General features: G+C 40.6%; 4 protein-coding genes and 1 long non-coding RNA gene across 5 annotated transcripts; all 5 read right to left on the bottom strand.

Annotated features, from left to right (window-relative positions):
• Positions 1–4,609: 4,609 nt before the first annotated feature.
• LOC125013791 (odorant receptor 131-2-like) lies at positions 4,610–5,676 on the bottom strand. Its single transcript, XM_047594685.1, has one exon. It carries the CDS (start codon positions 5,674–5,676, stop codon positions 4,762–4,764), a length of 915 nt encoding a protein of 304 aa, XP_047450641.1. The 3' UTR covers positions 4,610–4,761.
• A 3,283-nt stretch (positions 5,677–8,959) lies between these two features.
• Positions 8,960–9,874, bottom strand: LOC125013805 (odorant receptor 131-2-like). The gene has a single exon (XM_047594706.1). The coding sequence runs from the start codon at positions 9,872–9,874 to the stop codon at positions 8,960–8,962; it is 915 nt and encodes a 304-aa protein (XP_047450662.1).
• A 2,377-nt stretch (positions 9,875–12,251) lies between these two features.
• Positions 12,252–13,637, bottom strand: LOC125013761 (odorant receptor 131-2-like). The gene has a single exon (XM_047594657.1). It carries the CDS (start codon positions 13,497–13,499, stop codon positions 12,585–12,587), a length of 915 nt encoding a protein of 304 aa, XP_047450613.1. The 5' UTR covers positions 13,500–13,637; the 3' UTR covers positions 12,252–12,584.
• A 1,624-nt stretch (positions 13,638–15,261) lies between these two features.
• LOC125013749 lies at positions 15,262–18,164 on the bottom strand. The gene is made up of 2 exons (XR_007113403.1): positions 16,475–18,164; positions 15,262–16,382 (listed from the first exon to the last, which is right to left on the bottom strand). It is a non-coding gene; the product is annotated as an uncharacterized LOC125013749 (long non-coding RNA).
• A 1,087-nt stretch (positions 18,165–19,251) lies between these two features.
• Positions 19,252–20,675, bottom strand: LOC125013803 (odorant receptor 131-2-like). The gene has a single exon (XM_047594704.1). It carries the CDS (start codon positions 20,179–20,181, stop codon positions 19,252–19,254), a length of 930 nt encoding a protein of 309 aa, XP_047450660.1. The 5' UTR covers positions 20,182–20,675.
• Positions 20,676–22,908: the final 2,233 nt, after the last annotated feature.

The raw sequence follows: 22,908 nt of genomic DNA, 5'->3' as shown, positions 1-22,908 counted from the left end.
ACTGAAGAACAAAGGTACACAGAGTCTTTAAGTATAGAACATCCATCGATAAGACCACACCACTACTGCTACAGTTACTCCGCCCAACTACATTTTTTTCAAACTATATTTTCACATCTGTCTTCAAATAACATATTCCTATTATAACATAATTATGTTGTAATATTTATCCTGTATTGTAGCTTACACCAAAAACACAATTTAGTTTGTTTTTTTTATGTTTTTGGGCCTTTAATTTTCTTGTAAAGCATCCTTAGCTGTGTTGAAAGGCACGATATAAATCTAATTTATTATTAGTATTTGCAGGATCTTTTGTCACTATGTGCTCCACTATTGCCTGTTGTACTTCAGGTGGACTGATATTAGAATGTTTCTAGGCAGGTTGTGTTATTTGGAGAGTATATGTGGTGTAGACCATCATCATGACAGTTCGACTGTCCTCCTTCCTGGTCCTTGTGTGTCTTCAAGTGGGTGAAGACGCCGATCCCAGACCTGCATACTTTGGTGCAATGTGGGCAGAAATACGTGGGTCTGAGTGTAACATTCTTGATGGAAACGCTCTCCTTTCTGCAGCACTGTGGAGGCTGTCATCATATTGTCCAGCTCCATCTCAGACAAGTTATCTCCAGGCCCCCTGTGGGATACTGTTGCCTCCCAGGTCTTAGGGTCTATGTGGCACTTTTTGAGTTTTGTTTTGATGTTGTCCTTAAACCTTTTTTTTTTGTCCACCCGGGGCACGCTGTCCTGTAAGCAGCTGGGGATATAGGACTTGCAGTGATGGCAGGGATGTTGGCCTACTCTAAGATGCTGGTGTTGGTATGTTTATCCTCCCAGGTGATCTTGAGGATTTTCCTGAGGCATCTTTGATGGTATGCTTCTAGGGCCTTCAGGTGCCTACTGTATGTGGCCAGTATTTTGAGCCATACACTAGAGTGGGCAGCACTACTGCTTTGTACCCCAGAGTCTTTGTTCTGGTTTGGAGGTCATGCTTTTCAAAGAGCCTTTTTCTCAGTCTTGAGAAAGTCCCATTGGAAGAGCTGAGGCAGTGGTGTACTTCCACATCAATGGTTGCCTTGGAGGACAGGAGGCTCCCGATGTAGGTGAAGTGGTCCGCATTTTCAACTCTGGTTGCGCTAATGGAGATATCTGTAAGTACAACAGGGATAGTTGTGCTGAGAGGTGGCTGGTAGAGGATCTGAGACTTTTTAATGTTGAGGGCCAAACCAAGCTGCTTGTATGCTATGGCAAAGGCATCCAGTAGCAGCTAATCCATTCAGGAGGACGCCTGTGTGTGGAATCTTTTAATGTGGGGAGACTGATGCACAGTCAGCCACCACATGGTCCTTGGCAATAAGCAGGCCAGAGTCCAGTGGTATGGAAAACCAGGACAACTGGGGACCCGTCTTTGCTGCAGCCTTCATCTGCCTTCCTAGTTGTAGTGCTTCTCACTGCTGTCATATTCCACTCGGTTCACTGTTAATTTGCCCATAGCTGGGGTTATTTACTCATAGCTGGGACAGAGATTGATGGGCAGCACGGTCTGTCCGCACACCGGTGGGACTGCATGCCGTGTCTGTGGGGCCCCCTGCTGCTCCAAGATCCTGTACAGCTTAGCTTGGAAACACAAGATGCCAGTTTCCATGTGTGGCCTGTAACATCTGTGTGGCAACAATGGTAAGAGGTACTGTACAGCTCTGCCATATACATACTCTACAACGACCCGTTTGTCTCACTATGGTATTATTCTCAGAACCATACAGCAAACTCTGGAGTCAGTGAATGGGCCGGTGTGTCCGAATCACATGACCAATTTAAGATGACATAGCAACACGACGCAGTGTAATGATGAGTCAATGGTTGCTAAGGAAGAGGGAAAAGTTGTGAGAGTGAGGCTATATTCCGTTTATGGAGTGACTGCAGCCAAAGAGAGAGAATGCCACAGATGAGGTTGTGCTGAAAAGAATAAGGCAATGTACACTTTTTTTAAGATGAAATATAAAGGTAAACCCAAAAGTAGCCAAAATCGGTCAATTGTACTCTGAACTCCGGAGGATTAAGGAGTCAATTAACAGCTTCTGTGCCAGCAACACCACTAACTGTAAGTTAATTAGGGAGTGTTGCATGGCATGGCCCAAGATTACGATTGTATGTTGAAGCATTCAAAAGTTATGGCCTTTTTATTTAAAATGTGTCCCAATGGCACAGGTTGGAAACACCTGGGTATACACTTAGAAAAAAGGGTATAATAAACTCAGTTTTGGTCATTTTCATACGCAATGTGAACTGGAAGAAGGTAAAACTCTATTCTCTAATAATCTTGTGTTATCTACATGACCTCTGTCTTCAGTTTCCTGAAGGCATCAGATAACAACAAAAAAAATTAAGATGAACCCAACAACTTTTTATTTTTAACTGTGTGTCAACTTTGACTCCTCTAGAACAATACCACTTAGAGTGATTCTTAGCTTTCAAGAGACCAAGACCGTGCATGAGCTCCAAACAGCATTGAGTTTACTTTGGGTATGTCCTAAATAGGTGTTTTTCTGAAAAAAGGACAGAATGTTAAGGGGTTAAGGTTGGATTTTCTGTCCACCTGTGAAACACGATAGTCTTTGGTTTGACATGGCACTGGCTGGTGTTTGTTCAAACTAATTTCACCGACTACACAATCTGAAGGATCAGGAGAGATGTTTACCCTTTATAATTCTGATTGCTAGAAGCTACAATGGGAGAAACATGATCTCATCTGTGCTCTAGCCTCGCTTTGAGATGGGATGTTCCTAAATCTGTCAAGATTGCACATGTTAAAAAAGGTAGTCCTGGTTACTTTTTTTTTATGTCTAAGTTAAAAGGGATATCTTGGCCAAATATAACATAAAGGTTCCTGTCAGCAGTGGTGGAGGCCAAGGTAGTGCCGACCTTACTGACTGTATTATGATTTAACAAAGTCCCAAAAATTAATCTGTGTCTTCATAGCATGCTTTGAGATTAACTAATGGCTTTGTTTCCTACAGCTTCACAGATACTGAAGTGATATAAAGGTGTGTTATACATTTCAGAAAGACAGTCTGTAAATGTTTATATATGAAGTTCACCATGACAGGATTGATAACAGCCGCTTTTGAATTTGTTAACTGTGAAAATCACTGTTGCTTACTGTAGTGACTAGGAATAATGAAATGACTCAATAATTAACATGGTAACTAATGAATTTAAACATTTTTAAAAGTTCCAAGCACAGGTTGAACAGTATACACTTAGAAAAAGGTATAATAAACTCATTGGTCATTTTCATACGCAATGTGAACTGAAGAAGTAAAACTCTATTCTCTAATAATCTTGTGTTATCTACATGACCTCTGTCTTCATTTCCTGAAGGCATCAGATAACAACAAAAAAAATTAAGATGAACCCAACAACTTTTTATTTTTAACTGTGTGTCAACTTTGACTCCTCTAGAACAATACCACTTAGAGTGATTCTTAGCTTTCAAGAGACCAAGACCGTGCATGAGCTCCAAACAGCATTGAGTTTACTTTGGGTATGTCCTAAATAGGTGTTTTTCTGAAAAAAGGACAGAATGTTAAGGGGTTAAGGTTGGATTTTCTGTCCACCTGTGAAACACGATAGTCTTTGGTTTGACATGGCACTGGCTGGTGTTTGTTCAAACTAATTTCACCGACTACACAATCTGAAGGATCAGGAGAGATGTTTACCCTTTATAATTCTGATTGCTAGAAGCTACAATGGAGAAACATGATCTCATCTGTGCTCTAGCCTCGCTTTGAGATGGGATGTTCCTAAATCTGTCAAGATTGCACATGTTAAAAAAGGTAGTCCTGGTTACTTTTTTTATGTCTAAGTTAAAAGGGATATCTTGGCCAAATATAACATAAAGGTTCCTGTCAGCAGTGGTGGAGGCCAAGGTAGTGCCGACCTTACTGACTGTATTATGATTTAACAAAGTCCCAAAAATTAATCTGTGTCTTCATAGCATGCTTTGAGATTAACTAATGGCTTTGTTTCCTACAGCTTCACAGATACTGAAGTGATATAAAGGTGTGTTATACATTTCAGAAAGACAGTCTGTAAATGTTTATATATGAAGTTCACCATGACAGGATTGATAACAGCCGCTTTTGAATTTGTTAACTGTGAAAATCACTGTTGCTTACTGTAGTGACTAGGAATAATGAAATGACTCAATAATTAACATGGTAACTAATGAATTTAAACATCTCATAGGATAGAAATTATTTGACAATTTAGTTTTTTGAAAACAAAGGTTTATTTAATGCTTCAGTTATCATTCACATGATATTAACCAGTCAAAGATATCAATTACATTATTTAAAGACAACTTACAGACAATTCATTAATACAATATTCATATAGTATCATGCATACAATTTATTGTTTTATCTGCAAAATGTAAAGTTTCAGAAAGTTTGTGATTCACTATCAATGCAGTTTATATTATTTTATCATTTGTGGGAGACACAGCAGATAAGACTCAACTGAATAAACTCAGAAACAATTAATAAACACTGCTTTTGCCTTCCAAAGTCATAACTGAGCTTGTATAAAAACTATAGCCTGTAAACTATCAACCATATACGCAATCAGCTAAGCATCCAGCAGAAGCAGTTCTGCATGATATTGCAATTTTGAGACAATCACATCAGCCTGCAGCCTCAAGACCTGTGGGCACTGGCCACAACAATGTGCACATGACTGACGAACACTGTGGGGAGAAATTTGTCAAATCAAATTTCTTTTATGAGAGAGAAGAGAATTTTTCAGTGCACGGAAAAACATGTCATCTCTAAGGCCATAAATGAGAGGACTCAGACATCTTGGAGCAAGATAAAACACAATGTAGTTAAAGTACCTGATATGTTCAAACAGTTTAAAATCAATCTTAAATATAGCAGCTTCTATGAATGGACACCACAGCTGGATAAGACAGAGCAACAGCTGAAAACTATGAAGAACCACTGTCCTGAGCCCTTTCTGTGTTGACTTTTTATTCTCTCCTGATGCAGCTTTGGCCACTTTCATTATTTTAGCATAGGAGAAAATGATAATGATGCACATGATGAAGAAGTAAAACTGACTGATAGCTGATCTAAGGTGATCCTGCCACGCATGAAACATAAACACCTCCACAGTGCATATTCTCTGATCTTTGTAGAAGCTAAGAGAGGCAGATGCAAAGAAGGTGGACAGAATAACAATGCAGGGTACAGAGCTGATGCAGTGAATGATGAGGATACAGGCCATAGTGCTGCGTGTGGAGCACAGCTCTGCATGACGCAGCGGCATACAAATGGCCACATATCGTTCAAGAGTCATTGCTGTCAGAGTGACAGGTGTGACTGTAAAATACAGTAATGCCAGAAATGAGATAAGAATACACATCCATACCTGTACTAGTAAATGAAAATGGGTCAAGATCAGCAGCAAATCAGACATGAACAACAACAGGCTATCTGACAGCAATGTAACAGCAAATAAGACATAGCGTGCAGTTGTGTGGAAACACTCCTTCTTAAAATAGATCACAATGAGCAACAGGTTGATGCAAAGAAAAACCAACACCAGGACCTCTGCAAAAATCAGCTTGATTTTTCCCACCAAGAAAGCATCAGAAACCAGTGAGCTGTTTGCAGCCATACACTTTATGTTGACATATGCATTTAAGCAAATAACAAAATGACAGAAGTTATTTTTGAGTGCTAAAGACCTGGTTTGATTTAAGCAGTTTACTACTCGTTCATGATAATTCGAAGTCAAATATCCTTTGCTGAGCTCTGTGGTGTCTACTGAAGAACAAAGGTACACAGAGTCTTTAAGTATAGAACATCCATCGATAAGACCACACCACTACTGCTACAGTTACTCCGCCCAACTACATTTTTTTTCAAACTATATTTTCACATCTGTCTTCAAATAACATATTCCTATTATAACATAATTATGTTGTAATATTTATCCTGTATTGTAGCTTACACCAAAAACACAATTTAGGTTTTTTTTTAAATGTTTTTGGGCCTTTAATTTTCTTGTAAAGCATCCTTAGCTGTGTTGAAAGGCACGATATAAATCTAATTTATTATTAGTATTTGCAGGATCTTTTGTCACTATGTGCTCCACTATTGCCTGTTGTACTTCAGGTGGACTGATATTAGAATGTTTCTAGGCAGGTTGTGTTATTTGGAGAGTATATGTGGTGTATCATCATGACAGTTCGACTGTCCTCCTTCCTGGTCCTTGTGTGTCTTCAAGTGGGTGAAGACGCCGATCCCAGACCTGCATACTTTGGTGCAATGTGGGCAGGAATACGTGGTTCTGAGTGTAACATTCTTGATGGAACCGCTCTCCTTTCTGTAGCACTGTGGAGGTTGTCATCATATTGTCCAGCTCCATCTCAGACAAGTTATCTCCAGGCCCCCTGTGGGATACTGTTGCCTCCCAGGTCTTAGGGTCTATGTGGCACTTTTTGAGTTTTGTTTTAATGTTGTCCTTAAACCTTTTTTTTTGTCCACCTGGGGCACGCTGTCCTGTAAGCAGCTGGGGATATAGGACTTGCAGTGATGGCAGGGATGTTGGCCTACTCTAAGATGCTGGTGTTGGTATGTTTATCCTCCCAGGTGATCTTGAGGATTTTCCTGAGGCATCTTTGGTGGTATGCTTCTAGGGCTTTCAGGTGCCTACTGTATGTGGCCAGTATTTTGAGCCATACACTAGAGTGGGCAGCACTACTGCTTTGTACCCCAGAGTCTTTGTTCTGGTTTGGAGGTCATAGTTTTCAAAGAGCCTTTTTCTCAGTCTTGAGAAAGTCCCATTGGAAGAGCTGAGGCAGCGGTGTACTTCCACATCAATGGTTGCCTTGGAGGACAGGAGGCTCCCAATGTAGGTGAAGTGGCCCACATTTTCAACTCTGGTTGCGCCAATGGAGATATCCGTAAGTACAACAGGGGTAATTGTACTGAGAGGTGGCTGGTAGAGGATCTGAGACTTTTTAATGTTGAGGGCCAAACCAAGCTGCTTGTATGCTATGGCAAAGGCATCCAGTAGCAGCTAATCCATTCAGGAGGATGCCTGTGTGGGGAATCTTTTAATGTGGGGAGACTGATGCACAGTCAGCCACCACATGGTCCTTGGCAATAAGCAGGCCAGAGTCCAGTGGTATGGAAAACCAGGACAACTGGGGACCCGTCTTTGCTGCAGCCTTCATCTGCCTTCCTAGTTGTGGTGCTTCTCACTGCTGTCATATGCCACTCGGTTCACTGTTAATTTGCCCATAGCTGGGGTTATTTACTCATAGCTGGGACAGAGATTGATGGGCAGCACGGTTTGTGCGCACACCGGTGGGACTGCATGCCGTGTCTGTGGGGCCCCCTGCTGCTCCAAGATCCTGTACAGCTTAGCTTGGAAACACAAGATGCCAGTTTCCATGTGTGGCCTGTGACATCTGTGTGGCAACAATGGTAAGAGGTACTGTACAGCTCTGCCATATACATACTCTACAACGACCCGTTTGTCTCACTATGGTATTATTCTCAGAACCATACAGCAAACTCTGGAGTCAGTGGATGGGCCGGTGTGTTCGAATCACATGACCAATTTAAGATGACATAGCAACACGACGCAGTGTAATGATGAGTCAATGGTTGCTAAGGAAGAGGGAAAAGTTGTGAGAGTGAGGCTATATTCCGTTTATGGAGTGACTGCAGCCAAAGAGAGAGAATGCCACAGATGAGGTTGTGCTGAAAAGAATAAGGCAATGTACACTTTTTTTAAGATGAAATATAAAGGTAAACCCAAAAGTAGCCAAAATCGGTCAATTGTACTCTGAACTCCAGAGGATTAAGGAGTCAATTAACAGCTTCTGTGCCAGCAACACCACTAACTGTAAGTTAATTAGGGAGTGTTGCATGGCTTGTTTGAACTATTGCACTTTAATCATGAATCAATGGAAATACTGTTTCCTGGCTGTTATCTGGCTGGCTTGCCATGGTCATGTGAAAGAATAATTAATCCTGCTAGTATTGAAATAGAAATAAAGTTCACTCCCCCATTTTTGAAGATTTTCTGTCCAGCTAGAATGGTAATATCTGGTTCAGGAAATATAATTTAGTTAATAAGGTTCAGTTTAGAACCTTTGCCATTTTAGATTTATTATCATTTCACATCACTATCACAGGTGAGCAAACAATTTCACGATTGTGAATCAAAAAATGATAATAGATTAACTTATGACACTGACAATTATGAAAATAGAACACAGTATATTGTGTATTGTGCAACACTTTAGCTCAACTTTAATTTCAGTTCCAGTTATGTGTTCCAGTTACACTTAGTGCAGTCCAAGAAAAATATTATAAAAGGTCCTTATTCAGTTCAAAACTATCTGAAACTTGTACTCTCTGGCAAAAACACTACCAAGAGTTCATGTGCACATTGTCAAGTATTCTACTCATGTAAATCAAATCAACAAGTTTCTGCTGTTTCTGTGAATATTTTTGTTACCTTTAGGCCAAGGTAGTCGCTGAAGTGCTTTGGGCCCAAGAAAATATTTGTGTCTTCATTGAGATTAGCCAACGCCTTTGTTTCCTCCAGCTTCACAGATAAAACCACTGAAGTGATATAAAGGTATCATTTGTAGGGAAAACATCAGATAAGACCCGACTGAATAAACGCAGAAACAATTAAGAGAGTAAAATAAGCACTGCTTTTTCCTTCCAAAGCCATAACTGAGCTTGTATAAAAACTATAGCCTGTACAATATCAACTATATGAATGTGTGCACCATGTTAAGCTTCCAGCAGAAGTAGTTCTGCATGACATTGCAATTTTGAGACGATCACATCAACCTGCAGCCTCAAGACCTGTGGGCACCGGCTCAACATCAACAATGTGCATGTGACTGACCAACAGTGCGGGGAGAAATTTGTCAAATCAAATTTCTTTTATGAGAGAGAAGAGAATTTTTCAGTGCACGGAAGAACATGTCATCTCTGAGACCATAAATGAGAGGACTCAGACATCTTGGAGCAATATAAAACACAATGTAGTTAAAGTACCTGATATGTTCAAACAGTTTAAAATTAATGTTAAACATAGCAGCTTCTATGAATGGACACCACAGCTGGATGAGACAGAGCAACAGCTGGAAACTGTGAAGAACCACTGTCCTGAGCCCTTTCTGTGTTGACTTTTTATTCTCTCCTGATGCAGCTTTGGCCACTTTCATTATTTTAGCATAGGAGAAAATGATAATGATGCACATGATGAAGAAGTAAAACTGACTGATAGCTGATCTAAGGTGATCCTGCCACTCATGAAGCATAAACACCTCCACAGTGCATATTCTCTCTTCTTTATAGAAGCTAAGAGAGGCAGATGCAAAGAAGGCAGACAGAATAACAATGCAGGGTACAGCGCTGATGCAGTGAATGATGAGGATACAGTTCATAGTGCTACGCGTGGAGCAGAGCTCTGCATGACGCAGCGGCATACAAATGGCCACATATCGTTCCAGAGTCATTGCTGTCAGAGTGACGGGTGTGACTGTAATATAAAGTATAATTAAAACAACGATGATAATGCACATCCATACCTGCATTTTCAAATAAAAAAAAGTCAAGAACAGCAGCAAATCAGTTATGAATAACAACAGGCTATCCGACAGCAATGTAACAGCAAATAAGATGTAGCGTGCAGTTGTGTGGAAACACTCCTTCTTAAAATAGATCACAATGAGCAACAGGTTGATGCAAAGAAAAACCAACACCAGGATCTCCGCAAAAATCACCTTGAATTTTGCCGATAATAAAGCATCATAAACCAGTGAGCTGTTCGCAGCCATACACTTAACCTTGACAAAACGTTTTTAAGCAAATAAACAAAGAAACACAGTAAAATTGCATCACAAAATGACAAAAGTTATATTTGAGAGCTAAAGAGTTGGTTTGATTACAGCAGTTAACAAACCCTTCATGATGATTCAAAGCCACGGAGGGACAGTGGTGCATGGAGGCTTTAAATATACAACATCCATGGATAAGACCACACCACTAATGCTACTCCGCCCAGCTACACTTTTTCTACTATTTTTTTCACATAACAAATTTCTAACAAACTTTTGTCCTAATAGTCAGATCATAAGTATATTGTTACATATATCCAGTATTATAACGTACACCAAAAACATTTAATAACCTTTTTTGAGACATGTCAGTATTATTTTATTTATTGAAGGATTTTAGTTTTCAGGTGACACTGCAATTGTGGTGTGTATCAGGGATGGATAAGAACAAGAAAGGTAGTGCCATGCATGGTGACTATATTATTACTTAATGAATATTCGTGTTCAAACATGCTCTTAAAACATGTGTTTTAATAGCATGTTTGAACCTTTGAAGGTATGTAAAGTATACATCTCTGTGCAGAGAGTCTGCAAATGTTTATTTTTAAAGTTCATCATAAGAGGATCATCTCTTGGCATCATGGGCCTTGGTCAAAGGCTGATGATTGACTTTATAGTCGTATCACCTGACCTGCGACCGTATGTACTGGACACTCGGGTGAAGAGAGGAGCAGAGCTGTCAACTGATCACCACTTGGTGGTGAGTTGGATCAGATGGCAGGGGAAGACACCATGCAGACCTGGTAGACCCAAACGAATAGTGAGGGTCTGCTGGGAATACCTAGTGGAAGAACCTGTCGAGATGGCCTTCAACTCCCATCGACAGAGCTTCAACCACGTCTCAGAGGCACTGGGGGACATTGAGTGCGAATGGGCCATGTTCTGCTCTGCCCTTGTTGAGGTGGCTGTTGCGAGCTGCAGACGTAATGTCGCTGGTGCTGGTCATGCCGGTATCCCCCAAACCCGCTGATGGAGAGGGGAGCTGTCAGGCTGAAAAAGGAGGCCTACAGAGTATGGTTAGTCAGTGGGTCTCCAGAATCATCTAACCTGTACTGGATGGCTAAGCAGTCCATGGCCAGAGCAGTCGCTGAAGCAAAACTCGGGGTAGGAGGAGTTTGGTTAGGCTACGGAGGAAGACTATCGATTGGATCCAAAGAGGTTCTGGGACGGGGAGCTGCTGACGTCACTTGGGGCTATTGTCCAGTGGCGGAAGGAATACTTTGAGGAGTTCCTCAATCCCACAAATATGTATTCCATAGGGGGAAATAGAGCCAGAGGGTCCAGGGTTGGACCTCCAGTCACTGGGGCAGAAATCGCAGAGGTAGTGAAACAACTCCCTGGCGGTGGAGCTCCAGGAGGGAACAAGATCTGCCTCAGGTATCTTAACCCTAACCCTAAGGCTCTGGATGTTGTAGGGCTGTCCTGGTTGACAAGCCTCTGCAGCACTTACCAAACGCGCAAGAACATGGATACAAGCGGCTGAAATGGGTTTCTTTCTTGGGCTGGTAGGGTTGCTCCTCCACATCGAGAGGAGTCAGTTGAGGTGGTTCAGGCATCTGGTAAGGATGTCACCCGGACGCCTCCCATTAGAGGTGTTCCGGGCATGTCCCACAGGAAGGAGGCCCCGGGTGTGGCCCAGGACACAATGGAGGGATTACATCTCCCGTCTGGCCTGGGAGTGCCTGGGGATCCCTCCGGAGGAGGTAGTGGAAGTGGTTGGGGAAAGGGTCATCTGGACCTGAATGCTGAAGTAACTGCCCACCCCCCCGACCCAGACCTGGATAAGCCGATTACAACAACATAAGAGGTTTAATAACAGCCTCTTATGCGTCTGTTAAATATGATCAACATAGTTTAGTGTAGTGATGAGGAAGAATGGGCTGAATTGTTAAGTAACATGGTAAATCTTGTTTAATACACATCAAAAATCTTTTCCACCCTTGTCTTCCTGTCCTGTCTACCCCCCCCATTTTGTCAAGGTGTACGTATGTTTTGTATATGTATGGACGGGCTGATGGCTAATTTCGCTGGTACTTGTGCTAGTGACAATAAAGGGTTTTTTGATTGATTGACTGATTGAAAATGGAATTTACTGTTGTATATCTCCATGAGCAGAAATTATTTTGGCAATTAATGTTTTTGAAAATGTTTAATATTTTAATTATCATTCACATAATAGACAATATTTCTAACTTATTAACACATCAAAAAATACATAAATTATATTATTTAAACACATCAGACCAGAGATCTCATTCATACAGCATTCATACAGTATGATAAATCAAATAGATGCACAGAGGTAATGTTTCAGAAAGTTTGTCTCACTATTTTACATGTCGTCATTTGCGAGGAAACAGCAGATAAGACTCAAATGAATAAACAATGTAACAGTTAATAGAGAATAAAATAAACACTGCTTGTTCCTGCCATACCTTAGCTTGTATAAAAACTATAAAATGTGTGCACTGAGCTAAGCTTCCAGCAGAAGCAGTTCTGCTGACTCATTGTCTCCTCAATGTTTTCTGTTGAGATGGTGGTTTTGAGACGATCACAACAACCTGCAACCTAAAGACCTGTGGGCACCGGCTTTTTCAGCTCAACATCAACAATGTGCATGTGACTAACAAACACTGTGGGGAGGAATTTATCAAATCAAATTTCTTTTATGAGAGAGAAGAGAATTTTTCAGTGCATGGAAAAACATGTCATCTCTGAGACCATAAATGAGAGGACTCAGACATCTTGGAGCAATATAGAACACAATGTAGTTAAAGTACTTGATATGTTCAAACAATTTCAAATTAATGTTAAATACAGCAGCTTCTATGAATGGACACCACAGCTGAATGAGACAGAGCAACAGCTGGAAACCATGAAGAGCCACTGTCCTGAGCCCTTTCTGTGTTGACTTTTCATTCTCTCCTGATGCAGCTTTGGCCACTTTCATTATTTTGGCATAAGAGAAAATGATAATGATGCACATGATCAAGAAGTAAAACTGACTGATAGCTGATCTAAGGTGATCCTGCCACACATGAATCATAAACACCCCCACAGCGCATATTCTCTCTTCTTTGTAGAAGCTAAGAGAGGCAGATGCAAAGAAGGTGGACAGAATAACAATGCAGGGTACAGAGCTGATGCAGTGAATGATGAGGATACAGTTCATAGTGCTGTGTGTGGAGCACAGCTCTGCATGACGCAGTGGCATACAAATGGCCACATATCGTTCAAGAGTCATTGCTGTCAGAGTGACAGGTGTGACTGTAGTATAAAGTGAAGTTAGAAAAAAGATAATGATACAGATCCATACCTGCATTTTCAAATAAAAAAAAGTCAAGAACAGCAGCAAATCAGTTATGAATAACAACAGGCTATCCGACAGCAATGTAACAGCAAATAAGACGTAGCGTGCGGTTGTGTGGAAACACTCCTTCTTAAAATAGATCACAATGAGCAACAGGTTGATGCAAAGAAAAACCAACACCAGGATCTCCGCAAAAATCACCTTGAATTTTGCCGATAATAAAGCATCATAAACCAGTGAGCTGTTCGCAGCCATACACTTGACTTAAAACTTACCTTGACAAATAAACAGAAAATTTCGTCACAAAACGATAAGTTATGTTTGAGTGCTAAGGAGCTGGTTTGGTTACAGCAGTTTACAAACCCTTCAGTGATTCAAAGTCACTGAGGGACAGTGGTGCATGGAGGCTTTAAATATACAACGTCCATGGATAAGACCACACCACTAATGCTACTCCGCCCAGCTACACTTTTTCTAACTATTCTTTTCACATAACAAACTTCTAACAAACCATTGTCCTGATAACATTTTCATATAAGTATATTGTAACATATATCCAGTACTGTAACTGTATTATAACTAATGTTAGTATTGTTTTATATATTGAAGGATTTTAGTTCTCAGATGACACTGCAATTGTGGAGTGTACCATGGATGGACAAGAACAGGAGTACAGGAATCTAGAACTTGATCTCGTGGTGCCGAGTGAACCACCTTCCTTCATTCAACTTCATTAAAAACAAAAAAACAACAAAAAAACATTATTGCTGTCTTGCCTTACTTGCCAACTGTATATCGTACCTAGTCTAGCTTGCTGTCACTTACTCTGCAGTCATGGAGTCACAAGAAGTAAACTACCAGTCAAAAGTTGGGACACAGCTTGTTTGATGAGAAAGTGTGTCCCAACTTTTGACTGGTAGTGTATGTTTGGGATCATGAGTGGGGTCATGAGTGCACTGAAAGAACAAATACTTTGTAGTACAAATCACTGGATGAACATAATCATTTTAATTATTTTATCATATTTTCTTCTTTCCGTGATGGCACCTACCTACCCTGACCGCATGTCACTAGTGGCCAGTATTATCCTCTTTACTGCTGTGTTCTCGGGAGGTGATGTAGAATGTGTTGGCTTTGGATATAAACTTGTAATGAATAGCTGATTAACGTTCAACCCTGGATATCAGCAAAAACCAAAAACGTTCAATTGGACTGAAGACACGTCAGCTGGCCTTTTATTTCCAAGATAGACAGCAGGATAAAACATTCCTTTTTTATTACCATCAGGTTTGATGCCCCCACCGCACAAGTTAACACTTTCCATTGGTATATTGGTGGAGAGTGATAATATATTTTTTTGCCAAGTTTGCACAGATCTCTGAGAGAAACACAATTTCATTCTGTCTGCATCACAGCTGTATGTATGGCAAAATGACAATAAAGCTTGACTGTGAGGTCAAAGCTCTCGGGGTGTCATGATGTGACATGATACTCTGTTTTATTACCTCAGTTGTAATCCTGCTGGGTTTTATTTGTGTTTCGTGTTTCTGTTCTGGAAGTCTTTTCCTTGGTGTCTTGTTTCTAGCTTCACCTCCTGTCTTTGCCCGTGTTTGATGGTTTGATTGGTTTCTTCTGTGTACTCCCCTCATCAGTTTCACCTGCATATCGTTGACCCCTCAGCTCATGTGTATACACTGATCAACCACAACATAAAAACCCCTGAGAAGTGAAGTAAATAGCATTGACCATGTCGTGACCATTCAGTGTTCTGGTGGGTACGTTTTAGACCTGGCATTCATGTGGATGTTACTTGGACATTGTTACCCATCTAGACCAGACCAGGCACCCCCACCCCATAGAAACGACTCTCCTTAACGGCAGCAGCCATTAGGATGCAGCCTGGCATAGACACACACACAGCAACATTTAGGCACCACATTGTGTTGCCAGAAATCACAGGAACCTAACCAGATTTATGACAAAAAATGCCATTTTAAGTAAGACCAAAACTCAAAACTGAAACAAAACTGTATGTTTATTGAACCAACATACATCACAGTATCTTAATACATTTCATGCTCAAATGCATGTATAACAGATCCACTCTTCAACAACAAAGGGTTTGAAGCAAACAAATAACTACATACTGTGATTTTTTTTCCCACTACAAAGGGCTCTCATATTTTCCCTGCATACCTGTTGTACCTCACCCCCAACATAAATCAGTAGGACTGGTTCTCTTTTAATGAGAAACATGCGGCTTTGCCTGTTGGCGCACAATAGAGTGGATGTCAATGTCCATCTTTGTGCTTCCAATTCACATCAGGTAAAAAAAAGAGTGTCATTCGTGAGCCTGTTTCTCTCTTTTGACTTGATGTGCTTCAATGTCGAACGACTGCTCTCACAGATGTATGTGCTCCCAAACACACTGATCATTGAGAGAGCAAAATCTCGGAGGAGTGGGAAATTCCCACAAAACGAAATTCTCGTTTTCATTCCTCCTTCTCATTGCACCTCCCCTGAAAAAAACGGATCCAACTGCAGATCGCAAAGTATCTGTGGCTGCATTGTGTGAAAATCTTGGAAACGATGCTTAACTGCTCCTGCAGTCTCTCGACATCGGTCTTCTATTTGCGAAGTCAGTCTTCGGGACATTTTTTTTTTGCATCTCCTCATAAGCAGGAAAATGTGCCAAATTTGGATGACAGTATGAAAATCCCTCTTTGAACAAGTCTAATTTGCGCTGAAATGCATTCACATGTACACACAGGTCACAGTTTGGTCTCTCCCCTGCAACTTCGTGTTCCGCTCATTAAGGTGTGCACTGATGTCAGTAAGGAATGCCATGTGGCATAGAAACGCAGTGTCTTTGAGTTTCCTGCAGTAATCACCACGAACTTCGTCTTCCAAAAAGACTGGAATTTCGGAGCGCAGCACAAAAAAAACTCTGCAGACACTTTCCCCAACTCATCCATCGGACCTCACATTTGCAAATCACCATAAGCGGCATCCACTTCATTCAAAAAGGCAAAATCTCCTGTGACTCAGGGATCTGTTCCCTCCTCGGATGAGATTTATTACTTTAGTCACCAAGTCGATAACGTGGCTAAAGTTAAGTGTCTTGGCGCAGAGGGCCTCCTGTAGGAATAAATAAAATAACTGTTAATATTTGCCTATGTTTGTCCTGCATGTCACTCAAAATCCCAAAATTAATAGGCCTATTCACTCACCTGATGTATGATACGGCGCAGTATAAGGCAGTTCACTCTCCGCTTTGTTGAATCTGTGAAAACAGCTGACAGCTGGTCAAAGCCACTATACGCGTTTGCAACAGTATTAACGGCGCTGAATATGTTCGTGCCCTTGGTGGTATCATGCAAAGACACCATTTTTAGCAACTCCTCATGCACTTCAAACGAACCGTCAACAGTCCTTGTAAAAATCAGTAGCTGGCTGACATCCATCACATCTGTACTTCCATCCAAGGCCAGGGAGAAGTACTTGCAGTCACGCATAACTTGTTTCATTTTCCCCTCGACATGATCGTGAATGTCAAAAATTCTACGTGTCACTGTGCGACTACACAAAGAGAACGTATCAAAGTTTTTAACCTGGTTAGCATCACCGTAAGCTCTGGCCAGTTCCATGGCATCTGACAAGGGCTTCTTTGCTTTAGCAAGCTCCAGCTCAACATAAGATGCTGTGAGTGCAGTCTCCTGTGTGGTTGCAGCTCTGGTAAAACATTGCTGTTGTTTGTGTACTTTAGATTTGAGATCGTCGATGCAAGGCAGCCCTGACAGCGTCAGTGTACTTCTCATATTTAACTTTGTGCAAAGTGTTTTAGTGGCGACTTAGGTCAGATAATGTGATTTCCATTGTGCCTGAAAGACGCGATTTTCTTGCGTCTGCATAGGACGCCCCATCTAGCGGTGAACTCTGTTATTACAATGTAAAACTGATCTGGTGCAGTAGAGGAAACATTTTTATCATTTTCAAAAAATATTCTAGGGGCCACTCTGAGGGAGAGCATGGACCGCATGCAGCCCGGGGGTCGCCAGGTGCCTGTCCCTGGTCTAGGGTAATATATGATTCTCACTTTCACTAATATCTGTGCAGAGGCTATGGAGAATACACTTTCACCAGTAATTGCTTGGGCAGAATGTAATATTTCAATGATGAAACACAACTCCATAATACAAACACAGCATATCAATTTTAGGAACTGTATTAAACATATGAACAAGGAAACGCAGTCACCTTTGTTTATGGAAAAGAGCAAAATAAAAAAATAAAATAAAAAAACTAGAAACCTGGGTAGTGATAGAACTCAAACTGTCTAATTTTGAGTGCACTTAGTTTAGTTCGTTGGCGCGGTTTAGTTGGAGCTCATGGAAGAAAATTTTATATTTTTTATTTTTATTTTTTTACTTTTATAACAGTACCTCCCGTATCGGTGAAGACAGCAGGACCAGGCCGTCGGTGACGAGTCGCTCCCCCGTCTCGACAGCAATCATCTCCGCCCGCAACAGCTCGCAGCGACGAGGTTCTGTCTCCCCCGGCAACAGCGAAACGGGTGATGTCCGCCCTCAATGACCGTGCTGCTAGCCTAGCCCCTGCTAGCTAACGAGGACCGTGACGCTAGCCTAGCCCCTGCTAGCTAACGATGACAGGTACGCTAGCCTAGCTCCTGCTAGCTAACGATGGCTGTGCGGCTCGCCCAGTTCCTGCTAGCTAACTTAATCCACTTGTTTCATGTCCACACAAAACCCTAATTGCAGCAAGGAGTCCGACTCACACACTCTCAACAAATCGTCCAACACATACATAATCCAAGGCTACCCGCTCAGCGCTATTCCCCCGCCTCGTTACTCCGTCTCTCCCTCTTTTTTCTCAAACCGGAAAAGCGTTAACTACAAGGTCATGAACTCACGCATAAAGGAACAAGAATTACGCCTCAACTTTTCTTAAAGGACCTATTTCAAACACACATTAATTATACATTTTAACATCCTATCCTCAATGAGAAAAAAATAGTACTGATATTTATCAGAGTATTACATATGTAATACTCTGATAAAGATATTTATCATTGCATTGAGATAGTTATTTTACCCCATATACCGCATGTTGTTTTGGCTGTAGCTGTTTGTTTGTTTTTAAAGTGCTATATAAATAAAGCTGAGTTAAGTAGTGAAATTTAATGGTGTCTCCAACTTCCCTCTTCTTTACTGTTTACTGTTACTGTTAAAGATGCCCCAACACACTTGGCTGCAGTTTTCTTTTAAAAATGTCCTGATGCCAAGAAGCCTGAACAACAGGCACTGGACTTGTTAGATTAATTTAACCAGGAATGACTAACTAGTGAGTTACTAGTGAGGCCATGGGCAAAAACTTTGCCACGGTCTATACTAATATATTTATGGCAAATTGTAAGGAAGCAGCTTTGGTCGTATGTTCATTTAAACCTCTAAATTATTTGAGTTATTTGGAGAACATTCAGGGAATCTGGACGAGAACGATGGACCAAATGGGAGGATTTTATTAGTATTCTGTTACTACAGCGAGATGCATAAACTGAAAGATACACTATTTTTTTAAGAAAAGCTTTCACCCAAATCACAGTTATAGAAGTAAATCCCAACTGATGAAGTTCGGGAGAATATGTTCACAAGATGAAGACTTTAAGGGAGGGAAAGGAGGGAAAAGATACAATCATTTTGTGACATGTTATGTTGGCACATTACTCATTCACAAACTCAAAGATATTTTTCCATGTTGCTACTGTGAGTTGATATATTAAATTAAAAACAATGGAGAGATGGAAAAGGGAAGATGTGGGAAAATTTAATATATTGTACAGAGAATGGGAATTCCAATGTTGTTCAATAGTAGGTGTCAACATTCTCGTTTTTGTTGCTGTTGCAAAAGAATCAGTTCAATAATCGCACATACATCAGAATAACAACATAGAGATATATAAAGTAGAGACAGATCTTGCCTCATGACTTTAGCCTGGTGCTTGTTTTTTGTACGAGCCACACAGAGCATAGTATTTCAGTGAATGAAAGAACATTTCATCCCTGAGACCGTAAATGAGAGGACTCAGACATCTAGGAGCAAGAATAAAAGTTATGTAATTAAAGTATCTGATATTAATAAATAACATAAAGTTCATTTGAAGTACAGCAGATTCTATGAATGGACACCACAGCTGGATAAGACAGAGCAGCAGCTGGAAACCGTGAAGAACCACTGTCCTGAGCCCTTTCCATGTCGACTTTTTATTCTCTCCTGACGCAGCTTTGGCCACTGTCATTATTTTAACGTAGGAGAAAACGATAGTGATGCACATGATCAAGAAGTAAAACTGACTGATGGCTGATCTAAGATGACCCTGCCAGCTGTGAAAGATGAATATCTCCACAGAGCACACTCGGTTCTGGATATAGAAGGCGTGAGTTGCTGATGCAAAGAAAATGGAGAGAATAACAACACAGGGTATGGAGCTGAGGCCATGAATGATGAGGATAAGGTGCAGAGCACTGCGCATGGAGCACAGCTCTCCATGACGCAGCGGCAGGCAAATGGCCACGTAGCGCTCCAGGGTCATCGCTGTGAGACTGACAGGCGTGACAAACGTGTATACGGACATAACAACATATATAATAACACACAACCACATTTGTATGGTGACCTTGAAATAGCTCAGAATGAGTAGGACATCAGTCATTACTAAAAACAGACAATCAGACAGCAATGTGGTAGCAAATAAGATGTAACGCATGGTCGTGTAGAAGAAATCCTTCAAGAAAAAGGTTATGATTAGAAAACTGTTGATGCAAAGAAAAACTGTGACCAAAACCTGAACTAAAATGACCCTGTAATTGACCTGGAGCACTGACAGTCCAACACCAACCAGTGAGCTATTGGATGCCATGTATTCCTCTATTGTAAGTTCAGTATTTTCAGCTTATGTAAAAATGCAAAATTCAGTAACTCATCTAAGACTGGACTGTGTCTACATATATATTCTAAGTGTCTGTTTTACGAAGTTCAAATATTCAGCCAGTAGCAAGATACACAGTATACTATACATCCACAATACATTTAGTAGAAACACATCAAAAAGACAAACAAGACTGTTGGTTTACCAAACTATCACGACGTTGCGCACACACAAACATCCAATGCAGAGCAGCGTGCAGCCATCAGAGACAGGGACACTTTATAAAGACAGCTCCAGCAGCAGTTCAAACATTTTGTAAACACTGTTTCGTCATTGCCATTTTTCATTTGGGAAATGTTTTACCCACTGAAATGCAAACTACTGTACTCACCTGCTCTACGTATCAGACCCAATCTGTAACCTAGTCAACTTCAGGCCCATGAAAACTTTTCTGTTGTAATCCATTCTGAATATCATTGGCCCATTCTGACTGAAATGATGTATCGTCTGCAAAACCAGTGGTTTAAAATTTAGCCTTAATCATTTTAAGATATAAATACAGCAGCAATAATGGCCACAGAAAAAGTCCCTTGCTTTATAGTGCCTACACAACAAAGCAGCAGTTTTGTAGATGGTGATACATACTGTTTATACCCATACTGCTTTTAACCTTGTTTTGACAAGTGCTATTCAAGTAAAGATAACACGCGAAGAAAATGGGGAAAATGGACTTTCAGCATCGTTTTTTGTTTGTTAGGGTTTTTTTTTTTTTTTTCTGGGAAAACCGACTGGTTTGAACATTGCCACACAATCTGAAGCCTGGATGGTCATGAATTACTTTCCCAATGTCAGTGATAAACATCACTATATCTGCACGCTGTGTGTTTATCTGAATGTGGCATTACGCAGCCAAGTCTGCTTCACCCAAAACAGTTTATTAGAACCAGATCCAGGGGGTAGCATTTTTACTTTCTTCTCTAAAACAAACATTTACCCCAAATTATTTTGTACACTAGTAGTCACAGTAGTAGGTCCTGTGATAGTCTATATTGTCTGGTGTTCCATTTACCTGCAGATTTAACTTCTGAAGTTACAATAAGCAACTATTTGGATGTGTAATGGTTTTCCATGAGGCAACATAAAATATAAACGTTTGTTTGTGCTATGACTCAGCCTTGGTTTTTTAACTTTTACAGTATGTGCCTTGTGGACTATCACTAAACTAAAGGTAGAATTGTCCCCAAAATACCTCAACAACTTAGATGAACTGCTGTCATTTTGGACACACATTCTGGTTACCTGACTGGAAGTTACCTTGTGTGGCTCTGATTTAAATATTGTGCCAATTGTTTGGTAGATTACCAGGAAATATGGTACCACCATTCATACCTGCTTGAGGTTGAACTAGGAGGACTTTGGTGGTCTTTTGATTTCTCATGTAGCGCCACCACCCGGTCAAAATCTCCAGCCCCTCTTTGACACTCTTCAGACATGGTATTAACAAGCATCTGTCAGGACCCGTTGTGACCCCAGTGTGATTGTGTTGCTTGCCCTAATGGGTTCCACCTGTATCTCATTGTCTCCCTCCACCTCATGTATCCAGCTTCATGTGAGCTTGAATCACCTCTGAATGCAGCCTGAGTGATCTATCCTGAATGCGTCTTGGGTGTGTTCACATCTGTACTTTAAAATGGCCACTTGTGATCAGATCTTAACAGGGCCAGGGCACCAGGAGGCCTTTTCCAACTGCTTTCTAGATGGCCAAATAAATGCAAACATCTCCTTCTCCTTAGAAGTACTTTTCTAATGTTGGAATCAGGGGTATTATGTCTGACAACCTCTGTAACTTAAATTTCAGACAGTTTCACACTGTCACTGGTCAGTTGTGAAGAGGGAGTTAAAATCCAGTGTTTGAACTTTTCTCTGAAGTCCATCTGAACGTGTACAAACCATCAAAGCCTATTCCTTTCACATATCATCATATCATCCCCTTCTTTAAAATTGCTTTATTTCCATCATCAAGTATGAATGAACATTTTTGCCTTTTGGATTACTATTCACTCTGCAGTTGTGGTTTGTTTTTCTCAAGATGGATTTCTGCTCCAAACAGACCAGCGATGCTAATTAGATGATCATCACTATTCTCTTATGGCTAATGAACTCCTGTGAAACTCATTAAAGGTGGTGGCTAATTGGTTCATTAATTATGTATATATCTCCTGTGAGTAAACATGGATGACACAACAGTTGGAAAACTATTGAATTCTCTCATAGAGTTCAGTCCTATGAAAAACCAAAAAGCTCAGCAGATTACTCATTAAAGTGTTCCAAAGTAATTTATTTTGTTTTTTATTCTACTTTCTACTTTGACTCCACAACATTTCTCTTACAGCTTCAGTAAAATGCAAGTTACGGTAGCCTTTAAAAAGAAATGAATGATATAATGTTTTATTTACACTTACCAGTCAAAAGTCTGGACACACCTTATGACTGAACTGAATGACTCAGTTCATTTAAATGCAGTCAATGCATCGTAGTTTAAAATAAAAATATATTGCCATTGTCTCAATGTTTAAAAGCTACATCTTTGGAGAAATAATGTTGTCTAATTCACATTATGGCACAAATTGAACCATTTGACATACGTACACAGAGACTACATATGGAGCTAAACAAATCATTTAATGTAAGTTCTCGTCGCCATCAACTCTGACATTT

The sequence above is a fragment of the Mugil cephalus genome, chromosome 9 (genome assembly GCF_022458985.1).
Source record: "Mugil cephalus isolate CIBA_MC_2020 chromosome 9, CIBA_Mcephalus_1.1, whole genome shotgun sequence".
NCBI lineage: Eukaryota > Metazoa > Chordata > Actinopteri > Mugiliformes > Mugilidae > Mugil > Mugil cephalus.
This window is presented reverse-complemented; position numbering and strand designations above follow the sequence as displayed.